This window comes from Elephas maximus, chromosome 11 (genome assembly GCF_024166365.1).
Source record: "Elephas maximus indicus isolate mEleMax1 chromosome 11, mEleMax1 primary haplotype, whole genome shotgun sequence".
NCBI classification, from domain to species: Eukaryota; Metazoa; Chordata; class Mammalia; order Proboscidea; family Elephantidae; genus Elephas; species Elephas maximus.
Window position 1 is genome coordinate 108550067 of NC_064829.1, and position 26264 is coordinate 108576330.

At 53.0% G+C, this 26264-nt stretch overlaps 1 protein-coding gene across 1 annotated transcript in view; it reads right to left on the reverse strand.

Moving 5' to 3' along the window:
* Positions 1-7144: 7144 nt before the first annotated feature.
* LOC126086294 (multiple epidermal growth factor-like domains protein 8) overlaps positions 7145-26264 on the reverse strand; it is a 47002-nt gene continuing 27882 nt past the window's right edge. Inside the window, exons 24-41 of the mRNA XM_049902447.1 lie at positions 25542-25789; positions 25355-25465; positions 25105-25223; positions 24528-24735; positions 23852-24032; positions 23090-23277; positions 22201-22363; positions 21092-21323; positions 19930-20053; positions 19534-19747; positions 19008-19222; positions 15251-15458; positions 14906-15065; positions 14277-14469; positions 13639-13809; positions 13194-13324; positions 12555-12687; positions 7145-10084 (exon numbers count right to left, since the gene is read on the reverse strand). Of these exons, the coding sequence (XP_049758404.1) occupies positions 8816-10084; positions 12555-12687; positions 13194-13324; positions 13639-13809; positions 14277-14469; positions 14906-15065; positions 15251-15458; positions 19008-19222; positions 19534-19747; positions 19930-20053; positions 21092-21323; positions 22201-22363; positions 23090-23277; positions 23852-24032; positions 24528-24735; positions 25105-25223; positions 25355-25465; positions 25542-25789 (4268 nt within the window). The 3' untranslated portion in view covers positions 7145-8815. The remainder of the gene's footprint in view (positions 10085-12554; positions 12688-13193; positions 13325-13638; positions 13810-14276; positions 14470-14905; positions 15066-15250; positions 15459-19007; positions 19223-19533; positions 19748-19929; positions 20054-21091; positions 21324-22200; positions 22364-23089; positions 23278-23851; positions 24033-24527; positions 24736-25104; positions 25224-25354; positions 25466-25541; positions 25790-26264) is intronic.

Below are 26264 nucleotides of genomic sequence, written 5' to 3' on the forward strand. Positions count from 1 at the left end.
TCCTTGACAACTTCAATCTTTTCTCTGTTTATCATGATGTTGCTCATTGGTCCAGTTGTGAGGATTTTTGTTTTCTTTATGTTGAGGTGTAATCCATACTGAAGGCTGTGGTCTTTGATCTTCATTAGTAAGTGCTTCAAGTCCTCTTCACTTTCAGCAAGCAAGGTTTTGTCATCTGCATAACGCAGGTTGTTAAGTAGCCTTCCTCCAATCCTGATGCCCCGTTCTTCATAGTGTCCAGCTTCTTGGATTATTTGTTCAGCATACAGATTAAATAGGTATGGTGAAAGAATACAACCCTGACGCACACCTTTCCTGGCTTTAAACCAATCAGTATCCCCTTGTTCTGTCCGAACAACTGCCTCTTGATCTATGTAAAGGTTCCTCATGAGCACAATTAAGTGTTCTGGAATTCCCATTCTTCGCAGTGTTATCCATAGTTTGTTATGATCCACACAGTCGAATGCCTTTGCATAGTCAATGAAACACAGGTAAACATCCTTCTGGTATTCTCTGCTTTCAGCCAGGATCCGTCTGACATCAGCAATGATATCCCTGGTTCCACGTCCTCTTCTGAACCCAGCATGAATTTCTGGCAGTTCCCTGTCCATATACCGCTGCAGCCATTTTTTAATGATCTTCAGCAGAATTTTGCTTGCATATGATATTGTTCTATAATTTCCACATTCAGTTGGATCACCTTTCTTGGGAATAGACATAAATATGGCTCTCTTCCAGTCAGTTGGCCAGGAAGCTCTCTTCCATATTTCTTGGCATAGACGAGTGAACACCTCCAGCACTGCATCTGTTTGTTGAAACATCTCAATTGATATTCCATCAATTCTTGGAGCCTTGTTTTTCGCCAGTGCCTTCAGAGCAGCTTGGACTTCTTCCTTCAGCACCATTGGTTCCTGATCATATGTCACCTCTTGAAATGGTTGAACATCGACTAATTCCTTTTGGTATAATGACTCTGTGTATTCCTTCCATGTTCTTTTGATGCTTCCTGCATCATTTAATATTTTCCCCACGGAATCCTTCACTATTGCAACTCGAGGCTTGAATTTTTTCTTCAGTTCTTTCAGTTTGAGAAACGCCGAGCATATTCTTCCCTTTTGGTTTTCCATCTCCAGCTCTTTGCACATGTCATTATAATACTTTATTTTGTCTTCTCGAAAGGCCCTTTGAACTCTTCTGTTCAGTTCTTTTACTTCATCAATTCTTCCTTTTGCTTTAGCTGCTCGACGCTCAAGAGCAAGTTTCAGAGTCTCCTCTGACATCCACCTTGGTCTTTTCTTTCTTTCCTGTCTTTTCAGTGACCTCTTGCTTTCTTCATGGATGATGTCCTCGATGTCATTCCACAACTCGTCTGGTCTTCGGTCACTAGTGTTCAATGTGTCGAATCTGTTCTTCAGATGGTCTCTAAATTCAGGTGGGATATATTCAAGGTTGTATTTTGGCTCTCGTGGACTTGCTCTTATTTTCTTCAGTTTCAGCTTGAACTTGCATATGAGCAATTCATGGTCTGTTCCACAGTCGGCCCCTGGCCTTGTTCTGACTGATGATATTGAGCTTTTCCACCGTCTCTTTCCACAGATGTAGTCAATTTGATTTCTGTGTGTTCCTTCTGGCGAGGTCCATGTGTATAGTCGCCGTTTATGTTGGTGAAAGAAGGCATTTGCAGTGAAGAAGTCGTTGGTCTTGCAAAATTCTATCATTGGATCTCCGGCATTGTTTCTATTACCAAGGCCACATTTTCTAACTACTGATCCTTCTTTGTTTCCAACTTTTGCATTCAAATCTCCAGTAATTATCAATGCATCTTGATTGCATGTTTGATCAATTTCAGACTGCAGCAGCTGATAAAAATCTTCTTTTCTTCATCTTTGGCCCTAGTGATTGGTGCGTAAATTTGAATCATAGTCGTATTGACTGGTCTTCCTTGTAGGCGTATGGATATTATCCTATCACTGACAGCATTGTACTTCAGGATAGATCTTGAAATGTTCTTTTTGATGATGAATGCAACACCATTCCCCTTCGAATTGTCATTCCCAGCATAGTAGACTATATGATTGTCCAATTCAAAATGGCCAATACCAGTCCATTTCAGCTCACTAATGGCTAGGATATCGATGTTTATGTGTTCCATTTCATTTTTGACTATTTCCAATTTTCCTAGATTCATACTTCGTACATTCCAGGTTCCGATTATTAATGGATGTTTGCAGCTGTTTCTTCTCATTTTGAGTCATGCCACATCAGCAAATGAAGGTCCCGAAAGCTTTACTCCATCCACGTCATTAAGTTCGGCTCTACTTTGAGGAGGCAGCTCTTTCCCAGTCTTCTTTTGAGTGCCTTCCAACCTGGGGGGCTCATCCTCCAGCACCATATCAGACAATGTTCCGCTGCTATTCATAAGGTTTTCACTGGCTAATGCTTTTCAGAAGTAGACTGCTGGGCCCTTCTTCCTAGTCAGTCTTAGTCTGGAAGCTCAGCTGAAACCTGTCCTCCATTGGTGACCCTGCTGGTATCTGAATACCAGTGGCATAGCTTCCAGCATCACAGCAACACACAAGCCCCCACAGTAGGACATGCCCATGGAAGTAGCAGTCAAGAAATCAAAAGACGCATTGCATCAGGCAAATCTGCTGCAACGACCTCTTTAAAGTGTTGAAAAGCAAAGATATCACCTTGAAGACTAAGGCACACCTGACCCAAGCCATGTTGTTTTCAGTCACCTCCTATGCATGTGACAACTGGACGATGAATAAGGAAGACCAAAGAAGAATTGACAGCTTTGAATTGTGGTGTTGGAGAAGGATATTGAATATACCATGGAATTCCAAAAGAACGAGCGAATCTGTCTTGAAGGAAGGACAACCAGAATGCTCCTTAGGAGCAAGGATGGTGAGATTACGTCTCACATACTTTGGGCATGTTATCAGGACGGATCAGTTCCTGGAGAAGGACATCATGCTTGGTAAAGTAGACGGACAGCAAAAAAGAGGAAGACGGTCAATGAGATGGATTGACACCGTGGCTGCAACAATGAGCTTAAGCATAACAATTGTGAAGATGACGCAGGACTGGACAATGTTTTGTTTTGTTGTACACAGGGTCGCTATGAGTTGGAACATACCCGACGGCAACGAACAACAACATATTGGTAGCATTATTTGCTGTATTTTTTTCTGTTTCTCTCAACTGTGTATACAACCATTGAGTGACATCTTCACTTGAAGTATCTAATACCAGTACCGGTTGCAGTCAAGTTGATTTCAACAAATGGCAGCCCCATGTGTGTCAGAGTAGAACTGTGCTCCACAGGGTTTTCAACGACTGACTTTTTTCCAAGTAGATCACCAGGCCTTCCTTCCAAGGAGCCTCTAAGTGAATTCGAACCTTCAACGTTTTGGATAGTGGCCGAGCACCTTAACCATTTGTACCACCCAGGGACTCTGAAATATCTAGTACACATCTCAGATTTTTAACATATCAAACCTAGCTCCTGATTTGCCCCAAATCTGCTCTTCCCGCAGTCTTCCTTATCTCAGGAAAGAGCAAGCTCCAACCTTCCAATTGCTCAGTCACTTTCTCTCTAACCCAACATCCAACCTGTTAGCAAATTCTGTTGGTTTTACCTTCAGAATAGATTCAAAATCTTATCACTTCTCTCCCTCCCCCCACCCAACGCATTGCCCCTGCCCTGGTCTAGCCACCTACCTCTCCAAACTGAACTAATGCACTGATCTCCTCAGCATCCTCCCCACCCCTACCCCTGGCCCTTTAGACTCTTCCCCATAAGCATCAAGGGGGACCTTGTGAACATCTTATTTAGATCACAGTCCTCCTCTGCTCAGAACCGTCCTGTGATTCTATCCCCCACAGAGTAACAGCCAGAGTCCTCACCTTGTCCCAAGGCCCTGCACGATCTATCTCTTGTTTCCTTTCTGAACTGCCTTTTCCCTGTCACTCTCCTCTCCCACCACACAGATCTCTTCATTGTTTCTATAAAATGCTAGACACACTCCCACCTCAGGGTCTTTACACTTGCTGTTCCCTCAGCTTAAAATGTTTTTCCCCCAGGTGTCCTTCACTTCTGCTCATGTGTCATCTTATGAAAGAGGCCTTCCCTTCCTGTTGTTGTTAGGTGCTGTCAAGTCAGTTCTGATTCATAGTGACCCTACACACAACGGAACGCAATGCTGCCCAGTCCTGTTCCATCTTCACAACTGTTGCTATGTTTGAGCCCATTGTTGCAGCCACTGTGTCAGTCCATCTTGTTGAGGGTCTTCCTCTTTCTCACTGATGCTCTACTTTACCAAGCATGATGTTCTTCTCCAGGGACCATCCTCCCAGCACTTCCCTGCCTTGTTTTTCTTGTCACCTTCAACCTACCACATCATTTACCTATCTATTGGGCTCCCTGCTAGCTTGCCAGTTCCTCGAGGGCTGGGACCTTGTTCGCTGCTATGTCACCAGCACCTACAACAGTGTGGGGCTCACTATAGGTGGAGAGAACGAGTGACCACAGGTGATGTTGTTCCTCCTGATATGGAAGGGAGATGCTGGCTGAGAGAAGGGAAGTGATTTTGGAGTTGATGTGGGACAATGGAGAGTCAGACAGGCTGGTGTCAGAATCCAGGCTCCTCTCTTAATCAGTCCTGAGTTCTTGGACAAGAGACTTCACCTCCACAGGCCTTAGCTTCTGAATCTGTGAAATGGAAAGATGAGCCTGTACCTCCCAGGGATGATGCCGGGTGCAGTGGCTCGTGCCAAGCACCCAGGATAGTGCCTGGGGTGCTGGGGACCCCTGATAACCTCCCTCCTCTTTCCCTAAGGTCCCCAGTGCGTTGGTGGCCTGGAATGAGCTAGAACTCAGGCATGGGCTAGAACTCAGGCCTCTTGCCCCCTGAGGCCAGGCTTTCTCTACACCCTGCCCCCCCATCCCCCGCCACGAGCCTGTTGTCTTCAGGTCCATGGATATCAGAGAGAAGTGACAGCTGAGAGGATGCATGCAGGGAGGAGGGACGCGTGCTCTGGGGGCATCTGGTGCAGGAGCATCTGCAAAGCAGGTTCAGGAGCCAAAGGGAGGGTGGCTCTGGGTCCCAGAGAAAAGTTCCAGGCATGGTGCAAATGCTCTGCAGAGGAAGGCAGAGTGGCTGCTGGGAAAAGGCCTCCCACAAGGGTCATAGCTTTACACGGAGGGGGTCTGGAAGAAGAACCTCAGCTCCTATCTGGCCAAGCAGGATAGTCTGGCCTCATGACTCCGCTACTGCTTGTTCATGCCACAGTTGCTAATTTCGCCTTATCCCGGAGCAGAAATTGACCATTTTTGGATACCCTGCCCCTAATGTCTGCTCTGTGCTGGGATGGCTCTCAGCTACTTGAGTTGACCTGTGCTAAGTAAAGGGTTTCTTCCTCAGGAGGGGAACCCTGGGTGGTGCAAACGGTTAACGTGCTTGGCTGCTAACTGAAAGTTTGGAGGTTTGAGTAGGCCCAGGGCACCTCAGAAGAAAGACCTGACATCTGCTGATACTTGCAAAAAAATCAGCCATTGAAAACCCTATGGAATAAATGGTACACCTGTAAAGAGCCGAATTGGCAAATGTTGTGTGAAAGACATATGAACAATAACAACAAAAACAGCAACTGCTGAAGCTCCTTATGTATGAGCGTACACTTCATGGGATTTGGTTTCCTGGTTGGGAGGTATAGGATCTTGGTTTCACGGGACATCCAGCTAATTGGCCTAACATGTTTAGTGCTTCTGTTCTACAGCCTAGTTCCTTACGTAGTGCCCAGGGTCTTAAAGTCTTGCAAATGGCCATTCAAGATACAATTGGTCCCTATTCTCCTGGAGCAACAGAGGAAGGTGAGTAAGCAATAGGAGGAGGATACACAATTCGCCGGTAATTGCCTCCATGAACAACTACTGCCTCCTTTGCCTCAGACCAGAATTGGGTGGTGCCTGGCCCCCATTACTGAACATTTTGATCAAAGATTCTATAGAATTCTGATCAAGAGGGGAAAACTGCAGACAAAATTTCAAATTCTCTTGGAATTCAGAGTTTCTGGAGCCATAGAGGCTAGATGAACCCCTGAAACTACTGCCCTGAGAGGATCTTTAAACCTTAAACCAAAAATATCCTCTTAAGTCATCTTTAAACCAAGCAATACTTTACCTTAACTAGTAAAGAATGTCTTTCTTGAGCATCGTGCTCTTTTATGAACTACCCATATGGGATCAAACTGACAACTAGAAAGGTTAGATAGGAAACTTAGGGGGCAGTGAGTTTATGTCAGTGGGGGAAGAACAACTCAGAAAAAGGGGGGTAAGAATGGTTGCATAACTTGAAGAACGTAATCAATGTCACTGGCTTGTACGTGTAGAAATGCTTGAACTGGCGTATGTTCTGCTGTGTGTATTCTCAACAAAATAAATGTAAAAAACAAAAAGAAAGGAAACCCTATGGAGCACAGTTCCACTCTGACACACGTGGAGTTGCCATGAGTTAGAGCTCACTCTGCAGCAACGGGTTCCCCCTCAGGAGGCAGAGTAGGCAGGCACATGGGTTTTAGAGTTAGCCAGCCTGGGCTCAAGCAGCAGCTGTCATCCAACAGCTACATGACGTCTATGAATTTGTTTTCTCATCTGCAAAATGGTGATCACACAGTACTTACAATGGCTTTTAGAGAGATAAAATGAACCCACAGCAGTAACACGCCAAGCAAACCAGATTCAGTAAATGGAAGCTCACAATCCTGTCTTAAGAGGTCAGGTACTACAGTCAGCTCATAAAATTCATATGTGGCCAAGTAGTCCTCGACAACTGGTGCCTGGGACTAAGGTAATCCGTTTTCTCTGGGACAAACGGGGTCTCTCCCTGCAGCAGGGACCCGGGAAAAGGTCAAAGGCCTCACTGCCACCTCTCTCCTTGTCTGGTCCCTTCTGGGGAATAGGAACTTCTATGGTGGCACCATCCTCTCCCCTGCCCTGAGGGGGCAGTGAGGAGGCAGGCCCAGGCCAAGTAGCTTGGAGACGGCACAGGCCAAGGGCATTTATCCAGATTCATCCAGTGCTCCAGTGCTGGCTCAGATAGACAAGACAACCCCCCCCCCCCCCGCTCCCTTTCCGGCATCCAGACTGGGACGTCTGGGTCTTCCCCACACTCTTTATTTGTTGATCCCACACTCGCCTCCTCTCCAGGCCAGCCGTCCAGCCTCTGACAAGCACACCTGAAGAGGCTTCCCTTTGGGTGGGGCCTGAGGTCCCCAGCTGAGGGGAGATGCAGGACCCAGGATGGAGTCTTAGAAAAGAGTCGTCTTGAGTTCAACATGGCTAGGTTTTTGGTTTCGTCTTTTTTGGGAATGTCCTCAAGGAGTGGGAGAGCTCAGCAGTCCGAGAAGGAGGCTGGGGTGGGGGAAAGCCTCTGGGGAGAGGCCAGGAGTCTTTGAGGCAGCACTGAGAAGATAGATGTTGATGACTCCAGCATTTCTATTTCCAACCCTGGCGCTCCCACCCCTGCCTGGGGCAGCATCTCTGGCAGTGCCTTTGACTCCTCTAAGACTCCCACCCTCTCTGGTCAGGCACCTGTTGTTTCAGCTTCTCTGGGTGACCCTGGCCCCTGGGCTGCAATACCACCACCACTACACAGGATCCCTCCAGCCTGGGGGTGGCAGCAGCAGCTTCCTGCTCCTGCTCACCTCTAGGCAGCCTCTCTGTCCCGCCTCCCTTCAGCCCCTTCCCTCACCAGTGCTACCAATCCCCTGCATTCAATTCCTTCTCTTTAAATACTCTAAGCGATTTGTTTGCCTGGTTGGATCTGACTGAAGGGTTGCTGAAAGGATATCTCCTCACTAAAACTGGACTCTTAATCTTCCCCTCAAACCCCAGTGGTCCTCATCTCAATAAATAACCCAACCGTACAGCCACATTTCAGGCCACAAAGTTAGGGGTCATCTGGATTCCTCCCTTCCCTCAAACCTGCCATCCACGCCATCCTTATGTCCTACCGTCGTGCATGAATGCATACCCTATATCCATTCCTGACTCCTTCACTCCTGCCACCTGATCAGGCTGTTCCCTGGCTGCCACTTTTGCCCCCTACCATCCACTTCCCACACCAAAGCAGAGTGCCCTCTTAAACAGATATGTTGGATCCTGTCACTCCTACTCATAAAACTGTCCAACGGCTCCCAATGCCCTGAGAATAAAGCCCAAAACCCTTCTGGGGCCCACTAAGCCCCTGCCTGTCACCAACCTCATCTCCTCACAGTCAGGTCACACTGGTCAGCTTTCTGGTCCTTCCAATAAAATAAGCTGGTTTCCACCTCAGGACCTTTGCCCTTGCTGTGCCCCCTGCCAGGAACCTGCTTCCCAAAGCTCTTCTCAAGGCTGGTTCCTACTCAGTATTTAACTTCTCTGAATGCCCAATGACGTTAGCCCCGTGGCCCCTGACTGCAACACCCCATTGCTGTTCCCAGCGCTCCTCCTTCTCTGAAATGAGCTTACTCGACCATCTCTGCATGTGTTGATTGTCACCAGAACCTAAGTTCCATGCAATCAGGAATCCTGGCTGACTTGGTTCCTGCTTTACCCCATGTCTGTAACAGTGCCTGGCACATAATAGGTGCTCAATAAATAATTGTTGAATGTGGAACGATAGACGCGCTGTCTGGGAACCCCCAGGGGGAAGAAAACCCGAAGTCTCTGAGGAGAGAGTGTCCAGGGTCCCCAGGCAGAAGGGCCCGAAGTGTAGGCTGGCCCCATCAGGGGGATGGGCTGCTGTGGCTGAGACCCCACAGTGGGTCAGAGGGACATGCTGGTGAGGTTGTCCTGGCTCAACAGTCCCTTCCGGCCTCCACCAGTCCCATGCCCACTGCCGCCAGCGCCTCCGCTGCCTCCGCAGTACTCGTGCAGCCTGTGCCTCAGTGTGACAAGGGCTGAGCCGAGGCAGGCACCATTGGGTGCGTGGGGCCCGCCAGGCAGCTGGAGCAGCAGCGTGGCCACACCTGCCATGCCATCTTCAGTGGGCTCCAGGGTAATGGGCCCAGCTCGCAGGCCGGCAGTAGTGGCGGGCACGGCTGGTGGGCAGCAGTTCCCTCCCACAGGTCCCCAGGGCCCACCAGCCCCCGTCAGCAACAGAGGTGCCAGGAAGGGCTCTGAGCGGCAGAAGGTGGGTGGTGGGAGTCCAGCCGGCTTCCAGGCAGGGGTTGGGGCGGCAGGGTCTGGTGGGAAGCAGACTGTAACCTTGGCAAAGGGGCGGCTAGCCATCTTGGTCATCTCCTGCAGGTGCCGGCGCTGCTCCTGCCGCTGGTCCAGGGCCTGCTTGGCCTTCCAGAGGAGCACACAGAGCGAGAGGAAGAGGAAGAAGCAGGAGAAGAAGACAGAGAAGAAAACAAATAAGTCGATGTGGGCCTGGTCTTGCCGGAAGAAGAGCAGACCCTGTGAGTCGGCCGAGCCATTGGCACCAGGCCCACTTGGGTCTCCCACACCCAGCAGGAGCAGGTAGAAGCGGCTGGACTTGAGGGCGTGATGCTCATGAGGGTAGGTGATAACCAGCCGGTCCCGCACACCACGTACCACCAGCACTGCTGATGGCTCTGTCACCGTCACGTAGGTGATTAGGCCACGTGGCCACACCTCCCGCACCCGTGGCTCTGCTGGGGTGCCTGGCCCACTCCCAGCCCCCGGTCCTCCTGGATCCCCGGCCCCTCGTGGTCCGCCATCAGCAGGGGGTGGTGGGGGTGGTGGGGGTGGGGGCGGCTGGATGTGCACAGTGTGGACGCCAGTGTCAGGGGCCACACGGACCACAAAGGTGTCATAGGAGGTGGAGACATAGAGGTCCACGGCACCGAAGGTCACGTCCAGTGTGAGGCGGATGTCCACATTGGTGAACTTGGGCTGCACACCAAAGAGGACGGTGCGGCCGGGGCCCAGGGCCCGGCGCTTGGGCTCATGGAAGCAGTTGGTCTGTGACGTGGGGTCCAGGCAGCACTCCTGCTCCACCGAGATGAGGCGGTAGCACTGCTGGCCACCCAGTGGGCTCCCGTGGAAAGACTCCCGGCACTTGGCGCACTGTGGACAGGGCAGGGATGGAGGCACCATCAGGGCCCAGCTGGGAGCCAGGCTGGCCCCATGCAGGACTGACAGTCTGGGCCTGTTGGTAAGTAGCCATTGCCCTGGGCCCCTCAGTGCCCCAGTCACTTCCTTGTGACCCCCCCAGACCTCCCTGCCTTGGTGTGGACACCCCCAGGACCCTACAGTCCAGCAATACTGTCCCTGATGTCACCCCAGTTGACATAGCACCCTGACACCAAGGCCGCTGAAACTTGGAGGCACAGCCAGTAGTTGAACCCTGGCTCTCCCTCCTCACTAGCTGCGTGGCCTTGGACTAGGGACTGAAGCATGCTCTCCTTCCCCTGTCCACAGGTACTGACCACAACTCACTCACAGGATTGCAGATATCACACGCACAGCACTGCGTACAGGCTCTGCCAGCCTCCCCTGACCCCCTTGCTCTTGCCTGGCTGTGTCCAGCAGGCTCCCGCCTCATGGGCTGACCCCTCTGCCTGGTGTGCTCTTCCCCCACACGTCTGTTTGCTCACACCCTCACTTCCATCCAGGCTTAACTTGGGTGTCACCTTCACAGACCCCTTCCTTGGTGACTGTATCAAACACTCCAGTCCCCAACACTTCTGACCCCCCTTTTCTCCAGGACAGAACATTTTGTCTGTTTTGTTCCCTGGTGTGTCTCCAGTGCCTAGCGCAGTGCCTGGCATATACTGGGTGCTCAATAAATGTGCTGAATGAATGAATGACAGGTATAATGATGGCTGTAGCCCAGCGGAAACAGCTTGGGCTCTGGGATTAGACCAGGGTTCAACCAAGGCTACAAAACCTGACTGGCTGCCTGGCACGGGCAGGTCATCTCCTGTCTCTGAGCCTCGTTTTCTTCTTACTATCAGCGCATTAACGTGTTCGTGCCTCATCACAGCTCGAGCACAGCCTCAACAAGTCTTCCGGAGCCTTCCATGTCAATATTGTCTCCACTGTATCCACAGCACAGCTCCCAGCTCAGTGCTGCCTGGCACGTAGCAGGCACTCCCTACATAATAGTTACTGCTGCTGCTGCTGTTATTATTAGAAGCTTGAGAAACTGCTGCATCAGAGCTGCCAACACAGCCGCCAGAGAAGGTGGTCTGACTTCATCTCTGGGACTCTGTTTTGATAAAGGCCGAGGGGCCTTGTGATTACGCATCAAGAAAGCAAAAATTCTGGTCTACGATGGAAATTAACATTTAGGGGTCAGTAAAAAAAAAAAATTTTTTTTTTTAAGGCCTGGTTGCACAGTGGCTAAGGCGCTGGGCTGCTAACCAAAAGGTCATGGTTTGATCCCACCAGCCGCCCCACCAGAGAACAATGTGGCAGTCTACTTCTGTAAAGATCTGCAGGCTTGGAAACCCTGTGGGGCAATTCTACTAGGTCCTACAGAGTCAGTATGAGTTGGAATCGACTCAACGGCAATGGGTTTAATGGAGCCCTGGTGGCGCAGTGCTTAAGTGCTCAGCTGCTAACCAAAAGGTCGGCAGTTCAAACCCACCAGCCGCTCCATGGGAGAAGATGCAGCAGTCTGCTTCCATAAAGGTTTAGAGCCTTGGAAACCCTGTGGGGCAGTTCTACCCTGTCGTATAGGGTCGCTATGAGTCAGAATCAATTCAATGGCAACGGGTTTGGTTTGGTTTTTAAAGCTTGTCAAACTCCGTCACCATTTTGGGTGGAGTTGCATCTTTGCACATATGATATTTCTGCAGATAGGTGGGGGAGACAGAGGGGAGCAAGGGATTTTCTCTTTCCTCTAGAACTGGAAAGCAAAGGTGGGTAGGTAGCAGAGATATGTTCCAGGGAGGGAGCAGGAACTATGCCTTCCATGCGAGGCAAGCCTACAACACGGCAACCAGCCAGGTGGTGAGGACAGGTGCTCGAAGAGCCCCCTTGCACAGCAGAAGGGAAACTGACCTAGGGGACTTTGAATCGGGGCATGAGAACCAATGACATGAGATCCCCTGTTAGCCCCAAAGTCCTCAAATAGGGGCTGCCACTTGGGGGGAGAACCTGTCTGAGAAAGTGGCCAACACAGAGGAAAGCAAAGTCAAGATGAGAGCGAGACAGAATCCCATGCCATTGTGTGAACACCTGGATCCTCCAGACCTCAGTTTTGAGAGCCAGTAAATTGCCTTTTTTGCCGAAGCTACTAAGAATTTTCTGGCATTTACAACTTTCAAGTTGTAACTACCGGTGATAGGGTTTCTTTCCCTCTAATCTGAGAGCCCCCTGAAGGCAAAGACTCATATATGGGTCCCAGCATCACTGTCCAGGGCCTAAAACTGACTGGGGCTCAGAATCAGTCTACCAAACTGTACTTGATCCCAAGACCACAGACATCAGAACCATGTCGTAGGACCTGTCTGGGCCCGGCTACCTCATCCCATCTCTGACCTCTTGGGGTGGGGGGCCCTCGGGCCATGACTCGCTTCTCCAGCCCCACCTGGTACTTGTAGCAGTCTCGGCGGTCACTGGGGGAGCTGCCCTGGCAGGTGCCCGTCTCTGTGTTGTTCTGACACGGGCAGCCTGTCCCGTCCTGCTCATTACATGTGTCCGCGTGGCCATTACACTGGCACCTGGAAGAAGAAGTGGATGATGGCTACAGACCTCCCACGACTTGAAGGGACCCAGGCTGGATGCTGCAACTTGAGCTGGAATCTGTGCCACTGCCTCAGAGGAAAATGAGGCTCACAGAGGTTGAGCCATTTGCCCAAGGCCAGGGAGCCATCAGGTGGCAGGGTCCAGGATGTGAGCCCAGGTTAAACCGACTCCACAGTTCACTGAATGTTCAGAAGGAAGAGGGTGGCGGGGAGTTACCTCAAGACTCTTCCCTCAGCAGTCCCCTCTCCCTCCTTGCCCATCAGTCTCAATATGGGCTGCTCTGTGGCCTGGGCTTTGACACTGGCCTCTGAGGTAAGAGATCTCTCTCATCGGAGTCCTGCTCATTCCCCCCACGCCAGCCTGGGGACTCCCTGGGATTTTGTCCTCTCCTGACTGAGGGCAGAGGCCTGAGGAGGGGTGCCTGACTCCCAGAGCGATTTCTAGTCAGGAGGGCGAGGGTCCCGGCCCCCTCCCCTCTTACTTGGTGCACTTTCCATCCAGGAGGAAGTAGCCGTGGAGGCAGCTCTCGCATTTGTCCCCATAGCTGTTATTCTGGCAGTTCACACACACGGCCTCATCTTCGCTGGGGCCCTCTGCCACCCAGTTTTCAATCTGGTCAAGGAAAGACAAGGTGATCACAGATAGGCAGGGACCAGCACGTTCCTCCCTCAGACCCTGGAGTCCTGGCCCCTAGCCCCTTCCACCCTCCGACCCAAGAGTCCTAGCCCCCAGCCCCTCTTCTCTAAGGCCCTGGAGTCTGGGCCCCAAAATCCTCCTCCCTCAAACCCAAAAGTCTGGGCCCTCAGCCCCCTCCTCCCTTAGACCTAGGAGTCCAGGCCCCAGCCCCTCCTCCCTCAGATACAAAAGTCTGAACTGCCAGCCCTTTCTTCTTTCAGACCTAGGAGTCCAGGCCCCCAGTGTCTCACCTCCTCTGGATCCAGTGAATACTTCTCTGGCTCCCTCCTGGCCATTTCAAGTTCCTTTTTGGAGACGCAGACATGGCTGTTGCTACGACAGAAGGCGTGGCAGGGCCGGCAGGTCCCGCCCCCCACAGCTGAACCCACAAACAGTGGGAGGCACTGCTCACAGTGGCTGCCCTGCGGACCCAGCACAGGGAGGTCAGAGGAGCCGGAGAGTCATGGGAGGGTGCAAGGGCGGAGAGGAGCAGGTTCTGCAAGCACCAGGGGAGGCAGTGGGGCTTGGCCACCTGGTATCAGCCTCCACCCTCACGTGCACGATTCCAGTGACAGGGCACTCACTGCCCCCAGCCCAAAGTCCTGAGATCAAAGTCCTTCCCTACACTACCCCAAATCCTCCTGCACATGACTGCCCTCCCTGGCCCGGCGCCAGCTCTGTCCCTGTACTGGGGCAGGCTCCCTGTGATATGAACCCAGATGATATCCTCAAAGTCTTCTCACACCTCCCTGGCATGGAGATTTGACACCTCTTCCCACCCCTCACATATCAGGGCTGGAAACTGAGACTAAAGATGCCTGAGCACAGGCCAAAGGCAAGGAAGGGCCTGGGTTGAGGGGCCAGGGGTTGGGGCACTGGTCGGGCCCACCTTGGTGTGGTTGCGGCAGAGTAGGCAGTGGTCGCGTGCCCCTACACCGGCACACTCGCTGTGGCGGTTGCAGCGGCACTCTGTGGAGCAGTTGCGGCCCACAAAGCCAAAGTGGCAGCGGCAGTGGTCGGGCTCCACGCACGAGCCGTTCACACAGCCCTGGGCACACACGGGGCGGCAGAGCCCTGTCATGCTGCAGGGAGGAAGGGGGGTGAGGGTCAGCCACGGCAGCTCCCTCCTGTGCCCAGCACATGGCCCACTGTGTGGCCCACCCTCCTCACGGCACGCTGGCCTAGCCCACCACCCATCGCTCTCTTCTCCTACAAGTCAAGCATCTCTGGTCTATTCCACCACTGTTACCCTCTGGGGTCCAGACTCCCCACTCCAGGGTCTGGCCCACATCCCCTCTCCTCTCAGGGGTCCCCTAGTTAACGTACTCCTCCCCAGTCTAGCCCAGCATCCCTTGTCTCCTGGATCTAGCCCACCCCCTTCACACCTTGGATTCCTTTTCCCGCCCCGGCTTCAGTCTACGTCTCATCCTTTACCGCTCCGCATGGATTTTCCCTCCTCACAGCCCTCGGTCAGCCTGGCCCCCCCAGCACCCTCTGTGGTGCCGCCTGCGGCCTCACTTGTCCATGGTGTAGCCTGTCTTGCAGCTGCACTCGTAGCCGTGAGGCCGGTCATGACAGTTCTGCGTCTCGTTGCAGTCATGGTGCCCGTTTGCACACTCGTCCTCAGGGGGGCAGGACAGGAAGGCCCAGGAGGCCCCAGGACGCCCACACGTCAGCCCTGGTACCAGGGATATAGGGCTTTACCTGAAACGGGGCCTCTGAACTTTGCCCCACCCACCCGGAGTCTCCATTCCTACTTCCTCTGAGCCCAGCTCTGACACAGCCCCCAGAGCCCCCCATGTTCTCTGCATCAGACCCCAGCTAGGGGCCAGCTCCCTCTCACCCCATCCAAACCCCTCTCACCTTCACGGGGGCCACTGAGTCCACCCTCCATGCACCGGCCGCCACCATCCTGGCCCCCCCAGGCACACCAGCCACAGTGGGGGCGCCGTAGGCACAGGGCACATTGGGTTGCCTGAGCACAGCCCAGGGAGCAGCTCTCGGGGCCCCGGAGCAGTCGCCCGCAGCCTCCGGCCATACATCGCAGGGGCAAGTAGGAGGGGCTCAGGCACTGCACCAGGGAGGGGAGAATGGAGGGCAGGAGAGAGGCAGGGAAAGAGGGTCAGGCAACACATTCTGGACATCTTCCCAGACTACACCCTCTTCTCCAAGATCTCGCCCCCCAGCCTCAGCCGAGTGGACCAAGGTGAGCACTCGCTGGGAGCATCACATTCTCTTGTTCCAGCATGTGTAACTGGAATTCAAGATTGGTAGTCAGGCAAGGAAGGCCCTTTAAGAGTAGAAGATCACCAAAAGTATCCCCTGGAGTCTTCTTCAAACCAACCAATAGTTTAACTAGTAAAGAATGTCTGCCTTGAGCATTGTACTCTTTTAAGATCTATCTATATGGGATCAAATTGACAACAGCAACTCAGAAGATGAGATAGGAGCCTTAGGTGGAGTGAGTTTATGTAATGGGGGAGGAACAAGTCAGAAAAGGAGAATGAGTATGGTTGCACGACTCAAAGAATGTAATCAATGTCACTGAACTGTGCTCATAGAAACTGCTTAATTGGTGTATGTTGCTTTGTATATCCTCAACAACAACAAAAATAAATTATAAAAAGAAAAAAAAGAAGATCACATAGGTCTGGGCTGGAGAGCCTGTCTGAGTGCTGGACACTACGAGCAAATGAAGAGTATGTGCAGGGGCAGGCCAAGAGCAGATGCAGAGAGAGGCAGAGACAAGAACCACGCTCCCCAGACAGATGGATGGATGGATGGAGATGCAGCTGTCCAGGCTCTGTCTCCAGTCCCTTGTGAGGCCTGCCTGTACTTTCTACCCCTGCGTTCCATGAGGTACCACCATACTGGTGTGCTGAGTGCCCTTCACCTAACTGGCGAAGGGAATTTCTGTTTTTTACAACCAAACAATCCCTGAGGGAGACAGAAGCTAGTATCAGGAGTGGGGTTGCCCGTCATAGCCACTTAAAAAAATGTGGACCTGGCTGTTGGGACCCAGGGTGGGAAGTTGAAAAGTCCTTGGCTAGGGGCCCTGCAGCAACTCTTGAGTCACCACTTACTAGTCCTGGGACTTGGACAACATGCACAATGAGGTCCAGACTCCCAGGGAATTGCTTGGCAAAGAAGAGCATTTTTTTTGCTGCTTGGGCCTTAAGTACAAGAGGAAAGAAATTAATCTGGGCTGTCTGTGTGAAAGCACTTAGAAAAAAGCAGTGCAACCACGGATCCTGAAATAGAAACCCTGATTGCTGTGGCTGGAGTGCCGAGCCCACTGAGGGCTGGGGCCAGCAACGAGCTGAGACTTGCTGAATTGCCAGTGCAAATTCTCTGCCAAGCTGGATGTCTAGATCTAAATTTAGTGCACCGATTGGCAGACAGTGAGACAATCTGGGAGGGGGCAGAGAAGCTGGAGAACAGACCATAGTCCTGTATGGCACTTTCTGCTGTGTCCTCCCTAGTGGGCCAACGTGATGACGTCCAACCCTCTAAACTGCATCTTCTGTGCTCCTAGAAGAGATGTATGAAGTTAAGTCCTGAAAGCAGGACCCTAGCTTATCCACTGTCTCACCCACAGAGCCTAGCAAAGTGCCCAGATAAGGCAGGCACTCAATAAAGAATTTGTTGAAGAAAGAAATGAAGGAAGGAAGGTAGAAAGGATGATAGGGAAGAAGTCAGGAAGGAAGTTAGTAATTAGGAAGGAAGGAAGCATACCAGGGAAGAGGACACTCTGCTACCTGCCCCAGACTCTGAGACCAAAGCCATTAAAAAGAACGATACCAGCTCCTTAAAATCTGACAGCCCTTAAGCCAAACTCTAACAGGTCTGGCCTACACATCTGTCATGTTTGGCCTGCACAGTGGTGTTTCTAAAAAATCTCAGCGATCTGAACAGGCTTCTTAGTTCAGCCAGATGTAAGAGACCAGATGAGCAGCTCCTGTCCAAAAGCAGGATGAGAAAGCAGGAAGGGACAGGAACTGGTCAAATGGACATAGGAAACCTGTAGGGGAAAGGGGGAGTGTGCTGTCACATTATGGGGATTGCAACCAATGTCACAAAACAATATGTGTATAAATTTTTGTATGAAAAATTAACTTGAGCTGTAAACTTTCACCTAAAGTACAATTAAAAAAAAAAAAAAAAGACTGAACAGAAAAAAAAAATCTGAGTCAATACCATTACTAAATGTTTTGATCAAGGAATCGGTAGATGAATACTGATCAAAAGGGAGGAAATGGGGTGTAGTCAGACCTAACTGAGTCTTCTACAATTAGAGGAAGAGTGGACATGAGTGGGAATCAGAGACTCAGCACTCTGGTCTAGTGACAGCAGCGGGGGGAAACTGTGTTGACTCCCACTGGGATGGGCTGGATGCCTTTGTGTTTGCCACTGGGACAGCTAAATCATGCTAGGTGGACTTTATGGAAACATAAGAATATGTGCTGGGCAGTCAAGAGGCAGACTGTAACAGACACATATGGTGCCAATCCAGGCCACACCCACTTCTACAAGAATCATCTCTCCTCCTTTAAAAGATCATCTATATGAGACCAAACAATCAATAATTACTTTAAAACAAAGATGAGAATGTAAGGCTGCAGGGAAACAAGATTAACAGACAGGAAACAATGAGAACAGAAATATTAAGAATGTTCACACATTGTGAAGAACGTAACCAATGTCACGGAGCAATTTGTGTAGAAATTGTTGAATGGGAACCTAAACTGCTATGTAAACCTTCACCAAAAACACAATAAAATATTATTAAAAAAAAACAAGGAATCATCCTTCCACCCCAAAGCCACAGATGAAGGGGTGGGCTTGAACTGCTATGAGTGAACCATGTGATCCTACCCTTCCCTGGCCACATCTCATGGAACCATGGCTGAATTCATGAGCTGAGCCAGAGCCTTTCCTTTAGAATGTGAACTAACCAATGAACACAGAGATGACCATGGTCTCTGAAACCAGAAAGTCATATATATAGACTCAGAGTCAAGTGCTGCCATTTGAGGCCATGCATGTTGATGAAGCCGAAAGAAATAGGAGGAAGATGTGTGGAGACTAGCTGAGATTAGAGTCCGTATGGTCTGAGAGTGACAGAGCAGCAGGACTTCCTATTCTCAGATCCCATCAAATGTCCCCAGTTCCTTACTACAAAACAGCTCAAGTGGGTCTATTTCTCACAACCAAAAGATTCCAAAAGCAGAGACAGAAAGAGACGGAGGAGGAAGTGGAAAAGGTTTAGGGGGTAGAGGAGAGATGATATTAAGAGTTATGGAAGAGGATGAGGAGGAGAGATCATGACCAAGAGTTGGAGACATGCAGGGCTGGGAAGTCTGGGAAGGGGACACAGAGTATGGTGAGAAGACACAAGAGGTAGAGTCACAGGCCGGGAGGGAAGAAAGGCTAACAAGAGATGCTGGGCTGAGAGAAGACAAGAGTGAGGAGAGAGAAGGCATAACTGTGGGACTAGAGCTAGAAAGATGGAGGAAGAAGTAGGACAGAGGAGGAGGTCATGGAAGACAAGTTAGTGCTGAGGGCAGAGAGGATGGAGACTTGGCCCTGCTCCAGCCCCAGCCTGCTTTGGGTGCAGTACCTGCTGGAGGCTGCTGCTCCAGACGCAGTGCTGCCAGCCCCCGTCCGCACCCTTGGAGTCCAGGCAGGAAGTACAGTTGGGCAGGAGGTGACAAGGGGTTGGACAGGGCAGTGGGGGTGATGACTCCACTGGCATGGGAGACACGTTCAGCAGGGAGTGGCTGAAGCATGTCCAGTCATATGTGGGCTGCACTGAGAGGATGCGGCGGGTCTCCCCTGGGGAATTGTGGGAAGAGGGATTAGTACCCAGTCCAGGCCCCAGCCCCCTCCTCCCTCAGACCCATGAAACCAGACCTCCAGCCCCCTCCTCCCTCAGACCCACGAAACCAGACCTCCAGCCCCCTCCTCCCTCAGACCCGGGAGTCCAGGCCCTAGCCCCTCCTCCCTCTGACCAAGGAGTCCAGGCCCCCCTCCTCCCTCAGACCTGGGCATCCAGGACCCCAGTGCCCGTCCTTCCCTCAAACCAAGCCCCTGAAGCCCTCCCTTCCTTAGGATCCAGGCGTCCAGGCCCCCAAGCTAGCAGTCACCTGTCCTCTTGAACTGCCGTGTCCACATGCACTTGCCCTCCCGCGTGCACTGCTCACAGTCGGCAGCCCCACACGCAGCCTCAGAGCAGTTCCCCGCCCAGAAGACCTCTCGCTGGTTGATTCGACAGTCATTCTCCGAGGTGCAGGATCCATTGCGCCCGATGCAGGCGCCCTCAGGGCAGTTGGTACACCACTTACAGCGTGGGGCAGATGCCTGGTATGAGAAAACAGGCTCTGTGGGGCCCTCAGGGTCCCCAACACCCCTCCTGACCCAGCTCTTCCCACCCAATCATACCTGAAGAGCTGGGTGGTGCCTGAGACCCTGGGGTGGAGAGAGATGGGGGACAGGGCCCTCCCTGCTCCTCTACCTGCCACCCCTCTGGCCAGCACACTCACCTCTCCATCACCAGGCTGCAGGGTTCGGGGATGGCGGGCAAGGCACTCACTGCAGGTCCGGAGGCGTCGACACTCCTCGGGGGAGCGAGGCATTGGGGAGCAGGGAGGACCCCCACAGCCCAACCTGGGGAACATCAGGCCTGGACTCACACCCAGTCAGGCCCCATCCCCTCCTCCTCCCGCCCTCCCTTCTTCCTGGTGCCTCCTGGAAAGCATCCTGCAGGTCCCCTGCCACACATCCTAGAACTGGACTCTGCACACCCTCCCCAACCTGCTCCTCTCCCACCCCCAGTTAGTGATGGGCCCACATCCTTCCATCACCTGGTCCAGAGACGCTGCACAATACCCCACATCCTCCTGCCCCTCCGGCCACTGAGGCCTTCTGCCTCCTGAGTTTCTCTTGACCGCCCTTTCCGCCCCACCCTGCCCCTGCCCTGCTCAAGCCTTCCATGCTCCCCAGTGTCCACAGTGGAGGTCCACAATCCCTTACCCAGACCCTGGGAGGACCACGTGTCAGAATTTGTCAGATTTTAGACAGGCAAAGTGGCAGGTACCCCGAGCATTACAGAACACCTCAGCAGGTCTGGGGACACAGCCCTGTGTTCAGGCCTGTTTATAGTTCCGTACTAAGTAGCATGACACAATGACGGGATGCACGAAGCCCATAAATAGCCCCCCTTTGGTTCAGGATGACAGTGCAGCCAAGTCTGGCTTCACCAAACCTAGGAAAGCACTTCCAGCTTGCAGAACCATCTGGATACCTGACCTACAGATACGGGGCTGTTGACCTGGATGGAGCCAGCTCCTTTCTGAGCTGACCATGCTCCTCCAGTCTCTCTTCCCCCAACACAGATCGGCTCTCAGATACACCAGGCACAGCCCACTTAAGAACCTTTGCTGGCCTAAACTCTACTGGTCATTTAAGGCCCAGTCCAGCCCCCAGCTCCTCCAGGAAGCACTCCGGGATGACATCCCAGCCCACAAACAACACTCCCACCCAGAGCCCCTCCAGTCCACCCTTGCCTTCGATGATCCATCAACAGACAGTATATCCTGGGGGCAGGGACTGGGTCCTATCTGTTGCCCCCTCCCAGTCCGGCCCAGCACCCCCTTGGGGGGCACCAGATCTGCCCTCTGATGGGCTTCCAGTGGCTGCAGTTACCTGTGGGCCTGGTCCCCAGACAAGCAGGCCCCATGGCACCAGGTGCAGGCCCCAGACTGGTTACAAGCTTCGGACGAGGGCAGCAGGCGGCAAGGGTCAGGGGGCAGGGTCAGAGCTAGCAGACGGCCCAGGGCCACGCCCCCAAAGCCCCCAGAGATGTAAAGGCGGCTGCCCACTGCTGCCACGGCGTGGGCTACGGACTCCTCCATCGGGGGCCCCACAGAGGCCAGGCCTGGGGAAAAGGATGGGTGTTCAGAGAGACAGAGAGCAGAAGACAAAGGGAAGGGACACACAAAAAATGATCACAGGGACACCATGAGAAGAGAAAAACGGAGTCCAAGGAATGCGGGGCAGGTACAGATAGACAGAAGACAGATGGAGACAGGAAGAGCAAGAGACTCAGACAGGGACTCCAAGAAAAAAGAGGGGGAGAAAAAGATACAGGAAAATTGAGAAAAAAGTTGGACAAAAAGATACAGAGTAATGAATAAGACTAAGAAAGGGAATTAGAGGCAAAGGGTCAAAGAGAGAAGCAAAAAGAAAAAGAGACAGGCCCGGCAACATACTCAGTTGCTCACAATGTTAAGTGAAATAAAAAGGGAGATATAAATACAAACCTAATTTTAATCTACAAACAGCAAGGACTGGGAGGAAACACCCCCACAGATAATATGGTCATCTCGAGAGAACAGGGTAGTGCTACAGCTCTTAACCAAGAGGTCGGCAGTTTGAATCCACCAGGTGCTCCTTGGAAACTCTATGGGGCAGTTCTACTCTGTCCTACAGGGTCGCTATGAGTCGGAATCAACTCGACGGCAGTGGGTTTGGTTTTTTTGGTTCTATTTATAAATTATGTGCAATCTATTATTTCTTTTATAAAGAGAATAAAAAAATAAACTTTCCTAAGAAAATTTGAAAAAAAAGGAAGGAGGAACTCTCCACAGGTGTTTAGGTAACATGGAAGGAATGGAAGGACTTGGGGGAAACAAGGTCTTAGCCGGTGGGTCTGAGGAGGCCTAAGTGACTCCCAGGGAAAGAAGGTCCCAGAACCTGGCTGGGGCTCCTCCTGGGTGTCCCCAGGCCTCCCAAGGACAGTGACAAGGACTCACGGGTGAGGTCAGGCAGGATCCAGGCATTGCAGTTGACCTGGTAGAGTAGAACGTCACTGCTGAACTCGCCGGGGTCCGAGCGCCCCCCCAGGACCACCATGGTGTCCCCTAGCAGGGCTGCAGCATGGAAAAGTCGTGGGCGGGGCTGTTGGGGAGACACGTGTCAGGACAGCCAGTCAGAGCCCATAGCTCTCCATTCCGCATGCTCCCTCTCAGCCACTCGCTACCCCTGGGTCTCCCTATCTCTCTTCACCAGCCCACCCAATCCAAGCCTTCCTCAAATCTCGCCTCCTCCAGGAAGCCTCCCTTATCCCCCAGAAGACCCCACAGAGCTGTCTCCTTTCTCCAGAGTCCCAGAGCTGCTCCCTGGGCACGCAGCATGGGCTGCTTGAGAAGAACGGTCCACGGGGCTGATGTGAGTCCCATCTTGCCCACTGGGCTGGAGGCTCCTCGGGGGCAAGGCCCTGGGGATCTTATTTCCACTTCCCTCTCGGTCCAGCCAAGAGGGGCTTGAAAATCTGTTTGTGGACTGAAAACACAATGTCTCTAGCCAGCACATGCGGGGTTCCATGGTTGCCCGCACGTTGTCCTGCCCTTGGCCTTGTGAGGCAGGAGGCACAAGGAGCCTTAGCCCCACTTTTTAAAATGGGGAGGCCCAGAAAGGGGACGGAACCTGCCAGGCCACACCAAGAGTGGGGGCAGAGCGGAGGCTAAAACCCATGCCTCTGACCTCCTGGTCTGGGAGGCTTCCCTCCAAGTCAGGGATGGAAGAAATGGAGACTGAGGGTGTCACAGTTCAGTTTAGCCAACTGGAAAGGAGAGGAAGTAGGAATCCAGGATTGAACTAACCCCAGGGCACTGGGAAAGGACCCCCTGCCTCCCACATTCATCTGTCCGGACCTCTTTTCCTGACCTTTGCCCCCTGAGAAGGGGCCAGCAGGCTCCAGGTTCGGTCAGGGCAGTGCAGGGAGTAAAGCTCCGGAGAAGGGGCGGCCAGCTCCACATGGAAGCGGAAGCCACCAAACACATACAGGGAGTCCGTGACCTCATGGTAGACGGCAGAATGACCATAGAGACCTGGGGGCAGAGGGACCAGAGATGGGGGAGGAGCGACAACCAGGAATGTCCCCACCCACCCTGACCTTCTCAGGCTCCCCTTCTGGGAGCTACACCACTACCCGGCCAACCCAGAGACCTGGGAGTCCTCATGTCTCCCTCTCCCCTCTCTTCAAAGACAGTCACCAGATATTCTGGGAAAAAGAGAGGAATCAATTGTTGGGAAGTTATAACAGACTCTTAGGACAGAGACACGGTGACCAGAATGTTCCAGGAGTCTGTGATTAAAGAGTGTAGAAGGTGCAATAGAGAAAGGAGAGGCCGTGATTTTAGAACCTAGGGGAGGCAAACAGTGCCTGAGCTGTTACTGGGGCAGGAGGTGAGCAGCTTATCACAGAGTCTGGGAAGGGTAAGCAGAGAAGCCAAATGTCTCAAAAGATGATGCCCTGAGAATCTGGGAGGGGGCTGGGGGAGACAGAGAGAACAAGGAGGGTGGGCAGTGACCACAGAGTATGGGAGTGGCTAGAGAGCCTACGTGAAGCCCTCAAGGACCAGGAGGTCAAAGACACTGTACCCTCCCTGGCCCCAGCCCCACCTGTAGGGGGTGTCCCGCTCTGGGCTCCAGACACCCAGGTGCCAGTTGCCAGCTGGTACTCAAGCAGCTGCTGGTTGAAGCCATTTTCGGGGGAGTAACCGCCCACCAGAAGCAGAGACAGACCACGGCGGGCAGTAAGGGTGTGACCTGCAACTGCTGGCAGCTCCACGGTGTGAGGAGCCTGAGGGAGACGGTGGCGGTCACCAGGGAGCCAGAAGTCAGGGGTCAACTTGTGGGTAGAAGTGAGACCCATAGCTCCCCACACTCCTCTCTGACTGCTATGGTGGTAGTGAGCTCCTCGGGACAAATCAAATCCCAAGACCTTTGACCAGCCATGGTTCTGGCAGGTGCGTGGCACACGTTTAGTTATTTCTGCCTGCTCTTCAGGTCAGAGCAGCTTGGGGTTTCCCTGGGAAGCCCTGGCTTCTCACTCTCATCCCAGGTGGCTGTGTGGGGCTGGCTGCACCCTGCTCCAGGTGTGTCCAGGCCTGGCCAACCAAAGCACCACATTCCCTTGGCCAGGGCTAGTTCAAGACTACAACGCAATGCAAAATGGACCGATGAAATTCAATTCTGGGGCTTCTGCTTTGTCCTCCTGCAGCCAAGTTGGCAAGAGCTACCATGGCCGCCTTTGCCAGGGCCCGACAGTGGAGGTGGGGGCAGGGACAATGCTTACTTTCTCCTGACGCCACTGCAGGGTGGTGAGGTTGAGGACCCAGAAGTCACGGGTGACACCCCCAGCTGTGAGCCCCCCCAGCAGGTACATGGCACCACGGCTGGCAGGAACATAGGCAGCCGCATGGAAGTATCGGGGGGAAGGGCCTGGGCCCCCATCCTCGGCTCCCGCCAGCATCTGTGTCCACCGTCGCTCACTCACTGAGTACCTTGGGCCGAGATGCAGGGAGTGACCTCAAAAGCAGCCTCTTTGTACAGAATTCCCAGCATCCCCTAGGGTGACTCTCCCTCACAGGTGTCCAGCATCCTCCAGGGTGACTCCCCCTGACAGAAGTATGCCAGCAGCATGCCTTTGAGATGACCTTCATATAACAACCATCTTAGCATGCCCTGAGGCAACAGCACCTAATTAAGCACCCCATTCCCTCGGGTGAGCCTCCTATGAAGTGTCTCAGCATCCCTCACCTACAGAGGTTTTCCTGTACCCCAGGTGACCCTTGTGTGACAGACATCTCGGCATCCAGTGAGGTGACCTTCTCTCTCATTCAGGTATCCCAACTCCCCAGGGGAGTTCTCACCTGTACAGGTTTCCCAGCAGCCCCTGGGGCAGGCCCAGGCCCCCGAACATCCACAGGGTAGCATCAGGTCCCTCCACCAGGGTGTGCCCCAAGCGGTGCAGGAAGCGGCTAGCAGTGTCCTGGGCAGGCGGGAGGTCAAGTGTCAACCTAATGTCATGACAAAGTGTCATGCCTGGGAGCAGAGGTGGGACAATGGCCCAGAAGGTGGACTGTGTGATACATCCCTGGAGAGTGGGCATCCACAACTCACAGCAGACAGGCGGCTGTCCATGAGGGTCTCCCAGACGAGCTGCCCACCATCCAGCTTCGTGGCACAGTCAGGGCCCCCAAAGCCCTCAGCACAGATGCACACGCCCAGGCTCTGGGGACAGCAGAGGGAGGCTCAGGGGAGCCCTGATCACCACCGCATCCCACCTGGCTGCCCTGTCCCACCATACCTGGTTGCAAGTCCCTGCCCCATTGTGGGCATTGCAGTTCTCGGGACACAGAGCCATGCGGCAGTGTGGGCCAGCCCAACCCTGGGGGCATCGGCAAAGCCCAGCGCCTGCAGCCTCATCCTGGGGCACGCACTCCTGGGGGACAGGACAGCTCCCAGGGCCCCCAGACCCACAGCGGGCAGAGCCCACTGAGGCATTGAAGCCCCAGGACGAGGAGCCGTTGGCTTCCCAGTGCAGCACGAGCAGCCCTGTCAGGGAAGAGGCTGGAGTGAAGTCCCGTTCCGGGCACTGCTCGACTCCAGGTTTCCAGAAAAGCCAGCATAATGGGGCAGGGAAGCAAGATACTCTGATCATTTATAATCAATGCCAGGCTTAACAGTTCTCCCTCGGGCTCCTTCCCTTGTCCAGCCCAACAAGTTCCCTCGATTTTACAGCTTAAATCTTCCCCATCCATCCACTGCTTGCGACCTCCTCTGCTGCCATCCAAGCCAGCCTCCTGTCTTGTTAAGACACCTGTGCATCTCCCCCCTGGTCTTCTCAGCCCCCCTACACTCTGCTCCTCACAGCAGCCCAGCTGATCCTGTGAAACAGAGATCTGGTCCTGTCACTGCCAAGCTCCAAACCCTTCTATAGCTCCCCAATGCTCTCTTACATAAAAATGAGCCTCCCACCTGGGGTGGGGCAGGTGGCAGGAATTAATCATATGATGTGTAAACTAGGAGG